Source organism: Megalops cyprinoides, chromosome 17, assembly GCF_013368585.1.
Source record: "Megalops cyprinoides isolate fMegCyp1 chromosome 17, fMegCyp1.pri, whole genome shotgun sequence".
NCBI classification, from domain to species: domain Eukaryota; kingdom Metazoa; phylum Chordata; class Actinopteri; order Elopiformes; family Megalopidae; genus Megalops; species Megalops cyprinoides.
This window is the reverse complement of record NC_050599.1, coordinates 11,016,738-11,036,498: the sequence shown is the minus strand read 5'-3', so window position 1 is coordinate 11,036,498 and position 19,761 is coordinate 11,016,738. Positions and strand designations below refer to the sequence as shown.

Here is a 19,761-nt window from a genome sequence, read left to right as displayed (position 1 = left end):
TGCCTCTCATAACCCTTGCCAACCTAATGGCATTTCAGAGGACTAGGATAGTTAGAGCTATGGGAATGACAGTCAGAGTACAATGCTAGCCCTGAGTGAAATCTGCATTAATGCATATGAATTGATATATGTTAAATATACTGTTATAAAATACATGTGTTTTTCTGGCAGTAATCAGAAATTTTCTGCCAGTTAAACAATTTTCTGAAGTCCTGTTATGCATCCCTATATATGCCATTTTATGTATGTCTGTGATAATGAAATTACTGATTGTGAAGTGACCTTAAGGAACACATGTACTTTGTTAATCAAGTTATAGCTCAATTCACAAGAGCTCAAAAGGTAAACTAATATTTTTAGAGAAAGAAAATTATTTTTTAAACTAGCTTTTATCAGGTTTATACATGATCTGCACAACACAGTCTATTTTTTGCTAAGGCCTACTTCTGTTTACTGAAAGTCTGTTTTGTTGAACAGCTTGTTCATCACCAAAATTGTATATATACAATGATACAATTGCTTTCAAAATCTGGAGAGGTTCAATTATTTTCTTTCTGTCACCAGAAAAACTTGAACGCAACTGGGCCTAACATTTCCATCATTTACATGCGGCAAAATTGTCCATTACTGAATCAAAGTGGTATTTTGCACTGTTAAAGGATCCCTTAATCTACAACTTAATTGCTCCACTTGAAAATGTGGAGTTTTCTGCAAAGCTTTGAACGAAACACTAAGTGCACTAATCCTACTACTAAGCCTGAAATAAATAGTGAATGCATCAGCCCCTGCGATGATAAATGTGCCAGACAGCATGGGCAGACTCTATTCTTTCCAGTTGGCTTTATTTTTTGGTATAATTGCCATGGAAATATACTGCCATTGGCAAATCTTAGCTGTTTGGTGGAATTGTGCCGAGGATCAAAAAATAAGTCAGTGTGTTTCAACTAAGTACTTACTCAAGAGAAGCGGGCCCAGTCCAGGTTCCAAGCAAATGGTATAACAGAGATGTATCTCAGACTTGATAACTCTTGCACTTCATTGATAATGAGGGGAATATGGGGAATGATATATGCTTTTCTATGTAATTTTGATATTGTTACACAGTATGTCATAGAATGTTTATATGAAAAAAAACAGATATGTATTGGATAATGAAGAGATAATGTCTTCAAGGACTGTCCTTTGCACACTCAGCTCTTGATCTTACGATGTCAAATTGTTATATGATGCCTTACATACGTGTTCATAGCATCATGTGTGTCATCCAGTATTACAGACCATTCCAAGGAAAGCTACAAGGCCCAAGCTCCAGGGTTTTTCAGATATACCCTAACATTCAACTATCATAAATTAAACTAATATTAGAATTAAAATATATGAATTAATATTATGTAAAAATATGAAAGCTGAGTAAATCAGTAAGGATGAGGGCATATGTTAAGCAAATAAATGGCAATAGTAAATGAGTGAGTAATAACATCTAATCAAAGTCTGCATTAGAGGGAGAAAAATATTTCCCTTCTTAAAAAACATAATTCATTAGATTATTCAAAAGACCCACCTTTCAGTTGGCAGACATTTGTCAGTGCATGGTGAGTCCGTATTGTTTTGAAAGTCTTAAATCACTTGCCTTTTCAAAAGACATTAAGTATTTTAGGAACTAGGCTTGGGAGAGCGCTAATCACACACTACTGAATAAAAATATATGTGGTAACCACCCCTACTGCACCATATGACATTTCACAGCTCCAAGCTTATTTTTAAAAGATATATGAAAATGTTTTCACATAATCACACAAAACATAAAACCCGAGATTACTGTGCATGAACTTAAGGGAAAAATATGTCTGAACTTTAAAAAGCCATTGAGCTCATAAAAGCCATTGCTTTTAATGTGGATATACCTGTGCTTACTTGAACTTTGTGGTGTTGCATATGATCTTGTATGTACTGTATATGGGTGGCTGGTTGCCTTGTGTATTTTATATGAAATGCTGAAGCTCCCATGTAAAAAAAAAAAAAAAATCATCTTACATCACAGGCCAGAGAAGTCACTGAAGAGACAATTCCACAATCGTAGTACATGAACTACTGTAGTGGCTGAACGTGCCTTGTAACTGAAAGATCAACCACAAATTTCGATGGCGAAACACCTGCATATCATGATGCGTTCACTTGTTAATGTTCAAACTGTATCTTCATAAAATGAAGCAATCACAGCAAACTGTCTATGTGGCTATGTGTTTTCTTTGTACATGGTCTGCTATAACATTAATGCTTATGGTTCTTTGTTCTCTTCTGTGCTTCTATACCATTGGAAATAAAGTTTTCCTTCATTGTAAGGCATAATGTAGGTTTTAACACGCTTCTGAATGATGCACTACTACAAATAAAAGCAATGGAAATGAAAAAAGTGTGATTACTCCACTGACAAACTGCACCTGAAGGCCACCACAACTGAAAGAATATTTCGCATATGAATATATAATTGTAACAATTATATATGAATGTACAATGTATAACAAAGACACATGAGATGAGAAGTCTAAAAGACATTTGCATGTAATGGGTACATAAACATTCTGTATGTGTCACTAACACCTTGCTAGCACTGAATTCCCATGCAGTACAAACACCATGTAGGCTTATGGAAAGAACATGATAAAATTCACTGTACTCATGAACTATCCTTTCGGAACCGTTTCATGAAGATATGCAATCTTCTGTGGGATGACGATTCATTTTTGTGTACTGTTCCCGTACAATGTGAATGCATGTGCACGTTCTGCAGATGGGCACAAGTGATGCAAAAAACAACATATTACACATCTCTCATGGCAGAGTACAATATTTAAACCATCTTAGTTCGAGTTGATATTTAATCATTTTCTACATCATCAAAATAAAAAAAACAACCATGAATATATTTGCATATTGTATGTGTGTGTATATTAAACGCAAAGAAAGTTTTAGGTCAGCATTAGCAAACTGTACATACATAAATAACCTTTTTTTCATCATTACCATTGTTTCTTTTTTACAGTTTCATTAAGCAATCCAGTGATCTTAATTCACACATCCAGTTATGATCATTATTAAAAATGAGCCTTTTGCATGTACCAGCTCACCCTCTATCTGTGATTGTTTGCTTTCAAAGCGTTGATTATAACTGCATGCCAAAAGAAAAATATAAAAAATAATTGCCATATATAAGCTATTTAAAATGTTATTTTACAAATCATTCAATTCGTACGAGTGAGTTCACGTTTTTCGGCTTAAAACACTGATGTAAAAATATTTGATTTTTTTTTTTTTCACTTAAAGGAAGACGTTAGCCTTGGGCCAGAACAACACTAGTGCTGTATCTAAAACAGTGCTTACGTCAGTGTTATCCAGTAACAAATGGACTCACTCTATCCGCTTCGCCCCATTTTTGGTAAGTAATGGAGGCTTCTTATTCAGCTTCAAAGACTACTTCGTCTCACGCGACATAACGTACAGCAACCGAAGGGTGCCACACTTGATCCTAACATCTATGCAGATTGAGTAACGACAAATAGCAGCTGTATTTACCTGTACAAAGACACAGCACAATCGACTTTGGCTACCAATTTAAATAGTGCTTTTTTTTCCTCGTCTGTTTCCACGGAAACTCAACGGATTAAAAAAAAAAACAAAAACAACAGCGGGACCGTCCGTCACTAAAACCGGCTGGCGGGGGGTCAGAGTCCTTGGCGTTCATATGGGCGGCGGGCCGTTGGTGTAGCGGAGCATGGGGTGGAAGGAGCGGGCGAAGTTGTTGGAGTGAGTGCAGCTGAAGTCCTCCTCGGTCATGGGCACCAGGCAGGCCAGGCCGACGAGCAGCAGCAGGAGCAGCTGGAGAGGTAGCGCCGCCCGCAGCACGCGCAGGAAGAAAGGCTGGCACCGCGGGGCCGGCTGCACCTCAGAACGGGAGGAACCGGACCCACCGCCTCTGGGAGACCTGCTCGGACACGGGCAACAAGACACAGTCCCACCCACACCGGTTACACAGTGCCGAGGGTCAGGGGGGGACCCCTGGTCTCGTCGACCGGGGGCCCGCTTTCTGCTACGTCAGTTCTGCTGCTGTGCAACACCATGGTGCAGCACAAACAATGGAACAGCTCTGTTTCTTTGCTTGGGGGAAACTCCCCACAAAGAGTCGAACTTCTGTTTATCCCTCGAAACAACCATCATTTTAACTTTATTCAGTGTTTAGTGTTGGCTTTGTGGGAGCTCACATTCCGCTAACACAAGCCTTTGACATCATTTAAAGTACAGACCTGTTCTAGTAACCTTTAATTTCAGTTGCGGTGTTTAATCTTGCATTGGGTCAGCACTTTTAATTTATTTTTCTTTTAGGCTTATACCTTAATTCAGGACTGTCTCAGTGCCAGTGACTGAACTGTGTCCAATTCTCTCTGCTGCACTGTGTTACTCCCCCTCTATCAGTAACTATCATCTCTGTAAGTGCACCTATATCTCTCCGCACACACAAAGTCTCTCCATTTCATTATCACAGGGACACTTTGATTATTATGAGTAATGATGTGGCTTTCCCCATTCCCATTTCATTAGACGAAACGCATAATCGGGCCAGTTTTGAAGTGGTCCAGCTCCCTCCCCTGCATCACTGCCCTGTGTGGGAGAGGTCAATAATGTGCCTCCATTCCCAAGAGCGGGAGGCCCGCCCTGCTCCTAAATCACCCTCTGACTGGGACAGCTGTGCTCAGGTCAGGCCCTTGCTGTTCTCGTCTACAGAGTTACCCAAGACCCCGCAACAGGCGGAGACACAAGCGGGTGTGTGAGTAATACCGCAATCTATTCTGTGCATGCCAGGCACAAAAACCACCGGCCCTTCTGCTTAGTTCGTCCTTGTGTTCGTTTGGCCCTAAATCCGGAGTTTCTGCACACAGAACTGTGGTGATGGATCAAGTTACTATGTGTCTACAAGGCTAATCAATCCAAAACAACATAGGTGTCGTGCATGCTCATTAAAAGATGCTCTGCCAAAACAGCGCCAGTACCATGGCGTAATTACTCTGCATTACTTTCTGCATCCTAGCAGAAGTCAGCTAGCCAGCTGCTAATAGCATTGCAGCAACGTGCTTCTTTCCAATGTAGCATCCCGCTTCAGACCATTTTTCTTCGTATTAAAGGTTGGGTTGCTCCGACAAAATAAGTTTCGGGGACCAAGATGAAATTAATGTCAAATATTGCAAATGTCAATCAGCCAGCTGGAAAAGAGGATTTTTTTTTTGGTTGGTTGGTTGTACACCCTTGCAATAAGATACTTCAGGTACCTGGGAGCTATTTTAATAGAAATGTGATGAATCAGAAAGACATTCTTTTAAAAGGACACAAGGGACAGGGTTCAATCTGTCCTCTGTCCACCTGTCCTGCTTAATTTCCTGAAAGCCCAGGGAATGTGTGGTGGTAGAGGCAGTGGCGGTAGTGTGTGTGTGTGTGTGTGTGCGCGCGCGCTTGGGGGGGGGGTGCCTTGGCAGCTCCTGTGCACACTGTAGCGGCTCCCGTCTCCATGGCAACCTTGTTACCTCACTGGATTTCAATTTTCGTGCCAATTATGGTTTAAGTACCCACCACTGAGACACAACTCAATTCACACAACGGGGGCCATCTCTGGGTGGCTGGTCTCACGGCCAACCACTGAACAAATAGCAGTCATTTTCTTTCATTTCTCAAATCCCATTTTAAATCAATCAGGGATCTGGCCAAAGGCCAACCCATAATCTATAATGTAATCAATAATCCATTATTCATAATCTCCACCAAACCAACAGAATTACTGACTATTCCGAGAAGCTAGTACAGCACTCTAAGGAGGTACATTAGGCTCATCCATACAGATTAACATTAAACAGCCTTTTAAAGATGATTCTGGGACTGTTCTCTATTCATTATAACCCTTAATAATGCACATCATGGACATCTGTTCTGTTCTGGGGCTGTTTTTTTTTCCAATGCAAGATCAAACAGAGCAGACTTACCAGTTTAGTGGAAAGTGAAATGTAGATAGACCCTAGAGCCTCTAAGCTAAAAAAAACATATTACAAATACAGTAACCTTTAAGATTAACACAGTAAAAAATGTATAAGAAAACAACTGTATTTGGTAAATTTTGGACAAATTGATCCCGTGTTACATGCTTGCCAGTCCAAAGAATGCATTTTTTTTTTTTTAAAAACCAAGAGCAAATGTTAACAGGAAGCCGAGGGGCCCTGGCGTGCAGTGTTAGAGGTTTGCCAGTGCCATGATCTGTAAATAGCTGGCAGCTGAAACCTAAGTGTTCTTCTAGCTTTTTTTTTTCCTCTGGTGTGGCAAGGTTACCATTAGGTGTCAAGTAAAGTACAGTGGTTATGCATTAAAAGGCATGCTCAGAACAAAGCGCAGATCATAGCAGTCTTTGTCATTGGCAGGCACTGCTGGTAAGGACTCTAATGACATTTCATGAAAAAACTGAGGAGAACACATTTTCTCCTCCGGCCCCTAGTTAATGAAATTTCCCTGATAAAGACAGTGCACTCATCACTTCTCCTGCTGTGATGCATTCTGCCTACATAATGTGAAGCAATCTGGAGATGCACTGACTGTGTAGTAGTTCACTTCGTATAGTAGTTCTTCTGTGGTTTTTCATTAACATACAGTAAGTAATGTGGAAGGTGCATTCTGAGGTCAATACTATCATAGGTCTCTTTAGTAAAATTTGGATTCATGTCAGGAAAGTGTAACTGCCCAGATAATAAATTGATGGGCATGAGATGGCTTCCAGTGTAAACTACACTTTGAGATAAGGGCAATATATTTCATGCGGGCATTTTTATTAGGGTTATTTACAACTGAGATCAAATTTGAAAATCCAGCACAGGCTGTGCACAGACACCTCTGTTTCAACGTGATAATTAATTGCAGTTTGCCCATGGCTTATCTCATGAGTGAGGATGACTTTGCACTGCTATTCCATCACAGCTGTCATGGTGATCAGACTAAAACAGCAGGAGACAGTGGCGAACCTAGTGGAAAAGCCTCACCTGAGGGGTCCTTATTCAAAGCAAACCTAACTGAAAAGCAGGAGAGGTAAGTGACGCTAGTCATCTTATGTCTACATGTTACCTTATCTTGTGCCTATGCACGTGCATGAGTGCACTGTCTTCATAAGTCTCTTAATTTGCAACCCTAATTCCTGGTTCAGATTGAGTACATTGTCAGAATTAACGGAGGTCCGGATTCTTAGAGGTAAGTTTCAGTTCATCACCATCGTGCCATGTCTCAAACCCAGCCATTGAGCCTGCTAATTTTTTAATAGACGGTGTGTTATTTGTGCTCTGACTCAGGTTTTTTTTTTTTTTTTTTTTTTTTGGTGGGGGGCAGGGACTTGGACCAAAGTGCACCCAGACACTTCACAAATGGAGACCTGAGAGACCAGACCCACATGGCAGATTGGGAGAGAAGAGGGTGGATTGTTAGTAAGAAAGAGGAGGTGATGTCACACACGAGAGAGAGAAATTGCTGCTGAAACATTGTTCATTGCAGACACTGCTGGCTTGGCAACTAGGGAGAGAGTCACAGAAGAAAAGTTTCATTAGAACTCTACCGCCACCTAGTGGGTTAGAAGAGCACTGTGGGATTCTTTTTCTTTTTTAGAAACGGGGAAAGGATGGACAGACAAGCAATTGAAGCGCAATTTGGACGGCATTACCAAGCAGCCAAGGACAATGGAAGCAGAGAAAGCCTACATTCATTAAAGGGCGAGGGATCTTTCTGAATTAGCAGATTCCCAGTTCAGCTAACACCTAGCTTCTATGTAGCGTCTAGAATTGTAGAAGATGATGGAATTCATAAACATGAACCTTAATGGTCGATATACTCAATCTGAGATGTTGAAGTTTTTTCACTGCTCTGTGATGGCAGAGCTCGACATCCTGGTATTTTTCACATGATGTTATTTTCATGCTCCAAACGTCTATTTTCGCTGAGCTTCAGAGTAAGCGGTTGCTACCAGTGTGCAAATAGCATGCTGCGCCAGGATCGATACCCCCGTTGCCCGGGGTTACAGGGGGAATCGGCACATCCCAGACTCAGTAAGGGTGCGAGCCGGGTTCAGGATCATGGCTGAGTTCCATTATCTTCTGGGAGTTCTAGAAACCAGGAGAAATGTACCTGCGGTGTGGGCGGCTGACAGAAGGTCCAGGCTGAGACAGACTACATTTGCCCCGTGGCTGTTTGCAATGAACAGGGGGTAAAGAAAGAGAATGTTCAGTCCAGGCAAATAAAGACAAGCTACTGATGAAAGGAACAAAAAAAAAAGTGCAGCAACAAAATCAAATGAGGGTGACCGGTAACCCATGGGAGCAAGGAAACTGGCTTTTCAAAGCGCACCACTGCTGCCTTCAAGCTATGGGTCTTAATCTCAAAAACAGCAGGAAAGCATATCTGCAATTTATCTTGGAGTATAATTTCAAGATATCTTCATATTCACATCAATACATTGAAATGAAAGGTGAAATGATACATAGAAATATGGCCTGAAATATGCCTCTAAGTCAATACATTCATGACTGGGAACCACATTTAAATTATATTTTAGAAATCTCTTGATTAAGATAAAAAAGGGACATTCTCCCACTAATAAGATGAATGAAATGATGATTAAAGGGCATGAATTAAATCAAAACAAATCCACTCACCTATCACAGAACTGCCAAATTATGTATTTACAACACTGCTAGTGTTGAGCCCAAACACAGATCGACAGGTTGGATTAAAGTTTTGACTTAATATTGCCCTCAACGTTTAAGCTTCTTTTGTTTTAGCTTTAAGGCTGTGTTCTGCGAGGAGTAACATTGAAAAGCCAGTATTCCTTGTGTATTTCGCTACAAGGATCTAAAAAGAACTGGTGAATGTAGCAAAACCAGTTTCAAAAAGACCAGTTTTTTTAAAGACAGGAATATACAGATGTACATACTAATAGGGTAACTAAAACACAATATATTTAGAGAACTAAGGAAAAGGGAGTCAAATGAATCAAAGGAACTGGAAATGAAAGGGGGGGAGGGAGCAGTCCAGCGCTGGGAATTTGTGGCTCTCGAAGAAGACAGCATGCAGGGGGGGAAGGGAATGGGGAGGAGGGGGTAGATGTACGGAGAGGAGAGGCGCTAGAGAGGTCCCACTGTGGGCGGGGTGGTGGTTTGGGGGGGGGGGGGGGGGTGGCTTTGGCCTCTACTCAAACATTTGGGGCACGGTGATGCACTACTGTGTCGGACATGGAACTCTCCCTCCACGTATAGGGCACAGAACAGGAGTATACGTTACCGATCGGCGCCGGCTCGGCGTGCTCCGCCCGGACACGGGGCTTACGGACCCGGAGGTGTCCAGCTCATCGGCCGAAGACCAAGACGACAGGTCCTGTGAGAGGACGTACAGAGGGCGAGGGTGAGCTTGGGCGCGGGAGCCCTGCTTATCTAGGGTCTTTAACACTTTGAACAACAGTACTGTTTATCATTTTCAATAAAAAAAAAACAAAACTAGCACTGTAAAAGAAGATATTTCACTCTTGTTTACATGACTCTTGTTTATCTCAAATGCACTTCAAGAAGGTATAGTAAGTATACCTTAAGCAGAACACACATGAAAAAAAACTACACTTAATGACAGTTAAATAGGGAAAACGTAATCTAAAAACATGAAAAAAATCCCACACACTCTTATTTACATCTTACTGGCAAACAAAATGAGAAAAAGAAAAGCAATGTGTGAATTTTTCTGCTCTGCTGGCGGCCTGACCTGCTGACTGCTGGTGATCTCCAGGGTCTTCTCCAGCTCTCGGATGTCTCGGGTCACCTCCTTCAGGAGAAGCTTGAGGCGGTTCCCGATAACGTGCACCTTCTCCTTGGCCTCCAGGCAGTCGCTTCCCTCTGTGTGCACCAGCAGCTGATTGGACATTTCCTGCAGTGACGCCACCTTCAGCTGCGAATCCAGCAGCTCCCGCCGGATTTGCTGTGGGACAGAGGAGGGGGCATTATCTCCAAACTTCTATTAACGCAACCAACATCATACACCTGATGGGCCAGCAGGGAAAGACCATGAATGATATTTGTCTTTCCCTTTTTTGAATAAGGTTGAAAGCTATTTCTTAGACCTAGCCTACCCAATTTCTCACAACCCTGCAAGGTAAGCACTGAGTGAGGAATGTGAGTATGCAACAGTTCTATGCAACAGAGTTGAATTCCAGGTGGGGGACTGCTGTTGTACCTTTCATCTCAACTGCCTCAATAAATGTGCAGCTTTATGATTGGAAATATGGAAAATACAAGTTATGCAAGTTTCCATTAGGGCACTCCACAATCACATAAATACCGGAAAATCCTTGCCTGGGATGGGCCCTGCATGTTATGTACCTTGATGAGTGTGTCCTCTCCAAGCAGGACTCTTACGCTAATATCAGAAAGTAACATTCTCTAACAAAGTACTTCCACAGAGAATACCCTTCTGTTTTTGACATACTTAAAAAACAATTAAATTAAAGGAAGATAGTCTCAGCTTTCCCGGCTACAATTTCCAGCCTTTTTCATTAATGGCACCACTTTGGTTTATGCAAATGCTCAGCACTTAACAGCTTTTAACAGGAGTAAACCACATTTTGCTCGCCCTGCAAAACAGACTCAAGAGCTTTTAAGATAATCACAGTGCTAAGTTCATGCCTTAAAAATCCATTCCACAGTGCTTTGCAATTTACAATTCTAAATGTATGTTTTAATGGTCATTATTTTTCTATGCTTTGACAGATTATCCATGTTTCTCCACAGTAAATAAACTGTTTTGTACACTTTACATATTGTATAACCCATTTTATAAAAGCTGAATTTTTACTGGTTGAGCTGAGCTCCAAAGTACAATAACAGTGTCCAAACTGGGATGTGAACCAATGACCTTCAGGTCTATATTCCAGTGTTCTGATCACTACACTCCCCATACCCACCAATCTAGTTTTATCAGACTTAATTTCATTGGTCAGACATGTACTGTAGGAGATGCGATTATAAAATTGCAAAAGGCCTGGCAGACACCCTGACGTGCGTACCATGAGCGTCCTGTGATGCTCGCGGAGAATGTCACTGTCCAGGCTGTGGTCAATGGGGACGATCTCATTCCTCCTGCGGTCAATGTTCTCCAACCACAGCAGCAGACCATGACTCATCTCATGGAAATCCTACACAAAGAAAAAAAGGGCAATAAGTAGACACACACTGGACCATCGTACCAGAAAATATGTGTACGTGTGTTACACATTTTAAACATAAATCAACCAAATTTATTGTTTTTGATCTCTATCAACTTTGAATTTTTTTGTATCAAACTAGTCTGACTACACTGAGTCAGCTGATCTAATTTCAAGGCGCAGATGGAATGTTGAGCTGAAAAACAAATGGAATCTTTTGTTTCCCTTCACTGGCGATTTATTACGAGGGACAATTTGACTGACTTGACTAATGAGTCAGGAGTTTAGCACTGGCATGAGGGGGTCAGACACTGAGCTCAGTCTGGGAAAAGGGATCAGTGCTGGCGAAGAATGCAGAGGGCTGTAACGCACACTAAAGTGGAGCTGCAGCAAAGACAACCAGCAGCCAGCTAAAGAGAGTCAGGCCTGGCAGCGTGATTTTTTTGGGCGGTGACACTGTGGGCGGGGGGTGTCTTGGGAGAGACACTTACGTGGCACTGCATGAGGGCGTCCTGCAGCGACCCCCTCCACTCCTCCAGGGAGCTGCCCAGCCGGTCCCAGCGGTTGTTCATCTCCTTCAGCCGGGCCTGGAGCTCCCGGGTTTCGTCCGAGTCCGACTGCAGGAACTCGGCGCTGCACAGGTTGATGGACAGCACGATGGCCTTGCGCGTGTCCACGGCCTTCTGCAGCTCCTGGAGACAGTGAAGAGGAGGAAGGACGTCAGGCGGGAGGCCGCTTTGGTTCAGAGACGCAAATCTCCGGTTTTGATGGCACTCTACACACACTACCAGTCAAATGTTTGGACCTGATTAAGATAACGGGGAACATGCATCCAAAGACATTTTGATCTGAAGACACATGTTTAAATGAAAAAAATGTAAAAAAAAATTATTATTAATTTTAAAGCACCTAAAATTTGATTTAAGTTTTGATTTGTTTAACAGTTTTTTGGTCACTGCATAATTGTGTTATTTCATAGTTTTGATGTCCTTACTTTATTACTACTCTAAAATGTAAACATAAACAACACCCCCTCTATGAGTAGGTGTGTCCCAACTTTTGACTGGTAGTGTAGCTGCAGGATATAAATAGACTTTGTTGTACAGTTGAACTTAGAGTTTGACCGGAGGGCTATGTAGGTTAGTGGACTGCTGCTGGCTTCCTGGGTGGTGTATTTATAGCTTGTTGACATTCACGTGAGGCTGGATGCCACACCAGCAAGTTTGTGTTTGACACCTCCCAGCTCCCCTTTAATACAATTAGACTGGAGAGCAGATGGAGCAGAAGTAAGCAACAGAAACAGAGTTAACATGATAACCTTGCAATTACAAACTGTACAAAATAATGACTGCTCCAGACCCAGTACAGATGGTGATGCATGAGTCACATCTCAAAATGCGTGGAACAGAAACTCAAAAGTCATACATTTATTTATCACTCATGTCATATGCCTTGTTAGTGAACATTACTCAGCAAGTCACGCAATTCATTTGACTTTAGTATGTAATGATATGATTACAAAAAATAGATTCCATGCTTTACAGTGAGCTGAGAGATGGGGTAATGCGGATCACTAATGCAAGAGCCCAGTTCTTCAAAGAAGGTCCGTCAATTTCATCAGGACAAGATGTGCACAAAGCAAATGACTTACAGCTGTGGCACCGAGTGCAACGTCGCTGTGGCGTCAACGGTTGCTACGTGGACGCCCTACCTTCTGATCATGCTGTGCTTCAGCTGGGCTGCTCGTCTGCTGTTTCCATAGCGACCTGCCCTCTCTTGACCAATTGCAATGAGAAGCTGGCCACCCTGCCGGGAGCAGGATGCTCACCTTTAGCTTCTTGATGCGCAGCTCGATGGTGTGGATGTCCGTGCTGCGCTCCAGCCCCCGCAGCTGCTCCAGCTCCGCCTCCGCCTGGCCTAGCCACGCCCACACGCTGTCCAGGTCGGATTTGAACTGCTGCCACTGCTGGAGGTTCTGCTTCAGCCTGAACTCCTTACTGAGGGCCTGGGCCTGAAGCAGCTCCCAGCGCTCAATCACACCTGCAGTACAGGTACGCACACACACACACACGCACACACACACACACACACACACAGACACACGCACACACACACATGCGCGCACACACAAAAAAAAAAAAACATTGACACAAGAAAACATATGTATTGATACATAATAATAATATAAATAAAATAATAAATAAAACATTGATAATAATACACTATGTAATTAAATATAGCAGTACAGAGAATCATGAAAAAATATGAATATGAACAATGTGACATGATACAGATATAAAAATGGTTATCATTATAGCTGCCATCTCTGATGAGGGCTAACCTGGGATCATTTCAAGAGTATGATTTAATATTACCATTAGCTTCTTGCAAAGCTAAAACCGAAAAAGAAAGCATCCTGTTTGTGATGGGAGAATCCTGTGTTGTGTCACTGACCTGAGGTCTGTGACTCTGTGCTGTTCAGATTTATGAGTCCTGACAGCTCGTCCTCCTCATCCTTCAGCTCTCCGCCCACTCTCTTCACCGTGTCGATGCTGCTGCGGCAATCTCCCAGCAGCCTCATCTGCAAGGGGCGGAGTCACCATGTTACACCATCGCATTCACTACACTGATCTCAGAACAGCACTACAGCCAGAGCACTGGGCTCAAAAGACAGAATTCAAACTGACATTAGAAACAACACACTGTTCCACAGGCTGAAGTCAGATTGACATTAGAGTCACAGCAAACTGCCCAACAGACAGAAGTCAGATTGACATCGGAGTGAAACTATATGGCTCAACACAGTGAACTCAGAGCAGTAGCACAATCATTATGACCTGCTCATCACACTAAACTAAGAGTCCCAGCAAACTGCAGTCAGCTGCTGTGAGAGAGGCAGCACACAGCACACAGTACTCACGTAGCCCATGTAGTTGGCGTCCAGCTCTGGGCCGGTGGGGGTGGGGCTGCGGAGAAGGCCCTCTGTCTGCTGCAGATGGAAGCGGCTGGAGTCCAGGGCCTTGTCCAGCTGTCGGATGCGTGACTCCAGGGAGCCCGGCTCAACTACGGAGAAAAATAGGCAAGGCATGAACCAGCCCCTTCCTCTTTCAGCTTCACAGGACAGCCATTATTCCGGTTCTATCAAGCAATAGCTCTGGCCATTGCACCCAGCAAAACACTGCAGGGCAGCCACAAAGGGGTGAGGCTCTGTAGTTTAGCAGGAGAAAGCTCTCATCCTATAGATTACTCAGCCTGTCAATCATCAGGGAACGAGCAATCCTCAGCAATCCTCAGTAAAAAAAAAGCACAATTTTTCCTCTCTTGATTGAAAGGAAAGAAATCCCCATTATATTTAATAAGTGGGAATCCATTCAGAGAAAAGCTTTGAAGGGAATCAGCCAAAAGAATTAGTTGACAGAGCATGGAAGGGATGCTTGCCGCTCATTCAGAAGTTATGCTGATCTGAGGACAGTGAAGTCACAACATGCACAAATGAAAGTGTGAGCGCCGCTCCCCTCGTCGCTGGATTCAGGCCAGCCGCACAGCCACACATGAGATGCAAATCAGGGAGCGGTTTTAAAATGATATGGTGCGTGGCAAAACTGGAACAAAAAAATTTTTTTTTTTAGGAAGAGGTGGGTTAGTGCACTTTGATTCTCCATGACAGTGAATAAATCAAACAGCTGAGGGCGAGCGAGATGTGAGAGTGAGGTGATTGGCCATGTAACTGGTGAACACGTGGGTGTTATTTCCCCCCTTATAATGGGGCATGCTGTGGCCAGTATCATACCAGAGGAGGATCTCAGTGTATTTTCTGTCAGTTTTACATAGGCCTCTGGGCTTTCGGGAATCACTACATCTGGAAAGAGAGAAATACAGTAATGTTTGAAGCAACATTTTAAACCCTGCATTAAACCCTCCACCTGGGGCTGTTGTGAATGAGAGCAGTCAAAAACATTAAATATTTAAGGTAATATAAACCATAATACTCAAGAGTGGTGATGTTTCTTGCCCCTGAAATTTGAATAAAGAGTCTAGAAAAGGATGACAACTAATGCACAGTCAACAATATTTTAATATCTATCGGGTTTATTTAATTATTTAAGAGTTATACCCATCCACTTAAAGCAGCAGTAGTGAACATGAGAGGTCTGGTGTTGAGTGCAGCGAATTTCTAGAATGCGCACTAAATCCATGTGTTTGTGGATGCTCTGCTGCCACCTACTGCTGCCCAACAGTAAGGAGCCATGTTCAGGGTGTGAAAGCAAGCAGAGCTCTGTAGCGGTGGAGAGCTCTTTCCCCACACAGGAAGGACAGATGCGGTCTGATGCATGTGTTTCCAATGGAATGGGAGTAAGCACGGTGTGTGCGTAAGCGCAGTGTGTGTGATCCCCCTGCGTGTGTGATTGGCGGGGGGGGGTGGGGGTTGGGACTGACCTGCGAGGGCACCCCCGGCGTGTCTGTGGAAGTCCTCACCCTCCTCCTGGGGCCGGTCTCCCGGCTCTGAGCCCAGGCCACGGCTCAGGTCGTAGTCGTGGTCCCACTCCAGGGGGATGGAGTCCACGCTGGCGGGCGTGTCCCTGCCGGAGCGCTCCGCCCGGGCGGGAGCAGCCAGGGAGATTGAGCGGCTGGAGGAGGGGAGAGGGGACAGCGGGCTGTCGCTCTGCCCCTCGGTCCAGGGCAGGCTGGACAGATCCCCACCCTCTTCCAGGTCCAGCTCCCGGTCGGACACGTCGTGCTCATCGTCCGTCAGCTGAGAAATAAGCAGACACACATAGTGCTTCTCTGAACCAGTCCCTGTTCAATATGAGTGGGGGTGCACGCATGTCTGTATCCAGATGTGTGCCTGTACACCGTTGTTTGTGAGAAAATGTGAATGACAGAGAGACTGTCTGTTCTTTGCATGATGTGGCCTTTAACTCACATCACCTTATTCATTGTGTCATGAAATATTTATGACTGTTTAACTGCTTGCGTAATGTTTAATCACCCTTCGCTCACTGAAAATTCAATCGGTGAAGCTAATACACTTTGTTCTCAAGACTGTGTGAAAACTTGAACTAATATTCCAAAAAACCTGTAAACCAAAAGGTATATAGAGATGAGATGCCATGTTCAACTGCAATATAAACGTCCACAATGCAGTGTTTACCGGTAGGCGGGTGAGCTTCTTGTAGTAACGCTCGACACGGCCGAACACCTCCTGGCAGTATCTCTGCAGCTCCTCCAGCTCCTCCTCGATGACGGCAGCGTCCAGAGGCTCACTCTTCTCAATCAGCACCTCCCCCTGGTGGAACACGTGCTCGATCTTGCCCGTGTTCAGGGAGATCTCCTGCTGGAACGCCTGGGAGAAGGGGCCACATCAGAGGCCTGAAGTTTCAGGTAAGCTCCAGCAGACAGTCATAGAGAAAATGCTCTTCTTTTGTAATCACAAATAAAGCATTCACTGAACTCAGCCGAGACACGCTGCCTTTCAAAGGAGCCCTGAGCCACTGCTTCTCCCTGTTATTCTCCTCAGTAGTGGCTGTTGTAACACATTCATCCCATTCATGTCAGCATATGAGGGAAACTGTATACACTGAGAGTGACTTCAAAGGCAGGAACAGGTTAGACTCAACAAACAGGCTGTGCAGACAATGTCTTACCCTGAGCTGCTTGATTTTGGCCTGAACGTCACACTCTGAGAAGTGCTCGATGTTGGTCAGCTGTAAGTCCATCTCAGTCAGCCATACCAGGATACTGTCTCTGGCCGTCTCAAACTCCTCCCTCTGAGTAATAAAGTGCTGCAGGAGACAGGAAGTGAATCAAAGATCTATACATGTACAACACAGACTGAAATACATGCATGTGTCCGTCCTGTTTCTGGACAAGCTACAGGGCTGACATCCACCACACGAAATAAATACATAGACAGAAGATTGACAGGGTCTTTAGCCCTTGGATAATTAAGGCCAAATATTAGCAGAATCTGTGGTGAGTAGAAGAGTATTCCCCCATTGATTATAAAGAAAATCACTGAGTAAACACATAGTGGAACAGAGGACAGGGTCACTCAGAGGGCGGGAGTTCACATCAGGCCTGTGGGAAACACACTGGGGCCTGGGAACACATTGAGGCTAAACTCACACAGAACACTGTTCTATATACTGAAATCTAAGGACACGTTACACTGCAAAAGTAATTTGATACCTTCCCATTATTAAAACAATGTCAAAATAGAAGTGTATAGAGGTTATTTTCTTAAATACTTTGTTGTTATCACAAAAACTTTGTTGAAATGAGCTAATTTTTCTCAGTCAAGATGTGGATGCTGTGCAGTAGTGAGTCTTATTGTGTACAACTGGTGATGGCATTAAAGGGGAAATCCCTTACACATTATACATTCCCCTCTATATATTTTAAATAATTGAGTGATGACATTACAATAAGTAGAAATGCTGCTCATTTGCAGCTCATAAGCAGCATCCTGGTGTTACAAGCACAGCAAACACTGTTCCTCTCCTGATTGGACAGCCTCACTCAGACGCTCTGACAGTCTGATCGGCACCTTGAGCCGGCGCAGGATGGACGACACCCTCTTCTGCAGGTAGTCCCAGCGCTGGTTCCCATCGTGCACCATCTCCCGCAGGCGGCAGGACGAGTCGGTGCGGTTCTCCCGGGCCAGACGCCGGTACTGCTTGTTGATGAGCTCCAGTTGGGTCAGGCTCTCGTGGACCTGCCGCTGGAAGGCCTGTCGCACACAGAGGTGAGAGCACCCAGTCAGCCAACCGCATGTCAAACATGACTGTGGCTGTGTCAGAAATCGCTAAAACCACCAATTCTGTTTACTTGTTAGCATTAAGTATATGTTCAGCCCATTACACCCCCCTAAAAATAGGCAGATAAAACACAGTGAAAACAATCCTAAATGAATTACCATTTAACCCACAGGCTCTAATCTGGTAGACTGCAGATGGTGTTAAGTATATGTCTGTGTATATATACATAAATAGGTTTGTGCCTCTGTATTTATACATACATATATATGTTTTTGTCTCTATATTTATAAATATATATATACATTTAACTCTATATATGTCCTAGTCTCATAGCAACATAAGAAGGGTGAGAGCGGAAGGAGGATGTTTCTCTTTCCTTTAGCATTGGGACATATCACTAAGAAAGGAATGAGAGGCCACTTCTGTTTCTTTTCAGAAAGCACACAACCCTAATCTTGTTTTGAGTTCCATTGCCCGGTGTACCTGCTGACCTCGAACACCAACCGTAATCAGGCACACTTAGGGCCGCCAATGCGGGGCCTCTTTCTAGAGATAGCCGATGGAATGCACCCGTGTCATGCTGCCGTGTGGGCAAAACCAGTCATGACCGGTTTTCGGTAACCTGATCGCACCCTCAGGTCGCGTGCGGCGGATATACCTCGAACTTCTTCAGTTCCTCTTTGGCGACGGTGTAGAGCACTCCAGATGAGTTGGGCAGTGCGGCCGTCCTCTCCGAGGTCTTCAGCCAGTCCTCGAAACGAGAGAAGTCGTCCAGAAACTTCTGCCACAGCCTCCATGTCTCCTCGATCCTGTGGTTAAAAGGTGGACACAAGCGCATGAGGCTGTGAGACACCTGGGAAGTCACAGCGCCACAGCATGGTGTAAACTCAAAAGCATGGAAAACTGACTCTTTAACAGAGCTCTGGCTTTTCGAGTTAGGGAGGCAGCTGTTGGCAAGCCTCCATTTTTTCAAAAAGACAGACTGTGGCAGGTGCTCAGGCTCCCTATAAATAATCCAGCCCACCATAAAAACGCCTGGAAGCAGTAGCAGCTAAGACGCCGACTGGGGGCAACTCTAATAATAACTACCGAAAAAACACTGTAATGTAAACCCAGATCTGATCCCTGTGGCCCCTGCCAGCCTGCACCGGCTGACACTGGTCACTGTTGGCCGTGACTGGACCTCGGGGGACTCACTTGAGCCTCCTCTCCATGGACATGGCGCAGATGTTCCTCCAGCGGCGGTCCAGGCCGCGCGTGGCCTGCTGGATGGAGTCGCACTCCGTCTCCGTGGCGCAGGCATCGCAGTCGTGCAGCAGCACCTCGCACAGGTTCAGGACCGAGGCCACGCCTGTGCTGTGCTTCTCGATGTCACGCTGGAGGTCCTGATGCAGAGAGAGAGGGGGCGGTGAGGGGCTTGGGCTCTTTACAACGAAAGTGCAAAACCTAAGCCCACAGGGTGAACCTAATGTGGTCAGATAACTACAGCATACTACAGCTCTCATTCATATTGCATGGCTTTGAAAGTTGGGTGAGAAAACATACTATTTGGTGACAATGACTGAAAAGGTATCCTAGTGGTTATTTTAATGTTAACAGGTCAGCACTTCAGGGGTCTGTAGCCATGGAAAGCAAACCAATTGAGATTAATACAGATCACAGTAGTTTATGTTTTTTTTCTGACAAAAGCATATAAAAAGATAAATATGTAAAAAATATATAAAAGGTGATATATTCACAGTCTCCCTC

At 44.0% G+C, this 19,761-nt stretch overlaps 1 protein-coding gene across 12 annotated transcripts in view; it reads right to left on the bottom strand.

Moving 5' to 3' along the window:
* Nucleotides 1–3,302: 3,302 nt before the first annotated feature.
* Nucleotides 3,303–19,761, bottom strand: part of LOC118791878 (nesprin-1-like) — a 142,568-nt gene continuing 126,109 nt past the window's right edge. For 8 of the 12 annotated variants that reach the window (XM_036549356.1, XM_036549357.1, XM_036549362.1 and 5 more), the window contains 16 exons: nt 19,210–19,397; nt 18,671–18,821; nt 17,802–17,984; nt 16,900–17,037; nt 16,407–16,598; nt 15,692–16,007; nt 15,045–15,113; nt 14,175–14,317; nt 13,709–13,835; nt 13,083–13,294; nt 11,746–11,946; nt 11,117–11,245; nt 9,820–10,032; nt 9,349–9,441; nt 8,197–8,255; nt 3,303–3,982 (listed from right to left, as the gene is read on the bottom strand). In XM_036549356.1, coding sequence (XP_036405249.1) covers nt 3,739–3,982; nt 8,197–8,255; nt 9,349–9,441; nt 9,820–10,032; nt 11,117–11,245; nt 11,746–11,946; nt 13,083–13,294; nt 13,709–13,835; nt 14,175–14,317; nt 15,045–15,113; nt 15,692–16,007; nt 16,407–16,598; nt 16,900–17,037; nt 17,802–17,984; nt 18,671–18,821; nt 19,210–19,397 — 2,658 coding nt within the window. In that variant the 3' untranslated portion in view covers nt 3,303–3,738. The remainder of the gene's footprint in view (nt 3,983–8,196; nt 8,256–9,348; nt 9,442–9,819; nt 10,033–11,116; nt 11,246–11,745; nt 11,947–13,082; nt 13,295–13,708; nt 13,836–14,174; nt 14,318–15,044; nt 15,114–15,691; nt 16,008–16,406; nt 16,599–16,899; nt 17,038–17,801; nt 17,985–18,670; nt 18,822–19,209; nt 19,398–19,761) is intronic. The other 4 variants (XM_036549360.1, XM_036549361.1, XM_036549367.1 and 1 more) reach the window with 2 other exon arrangements.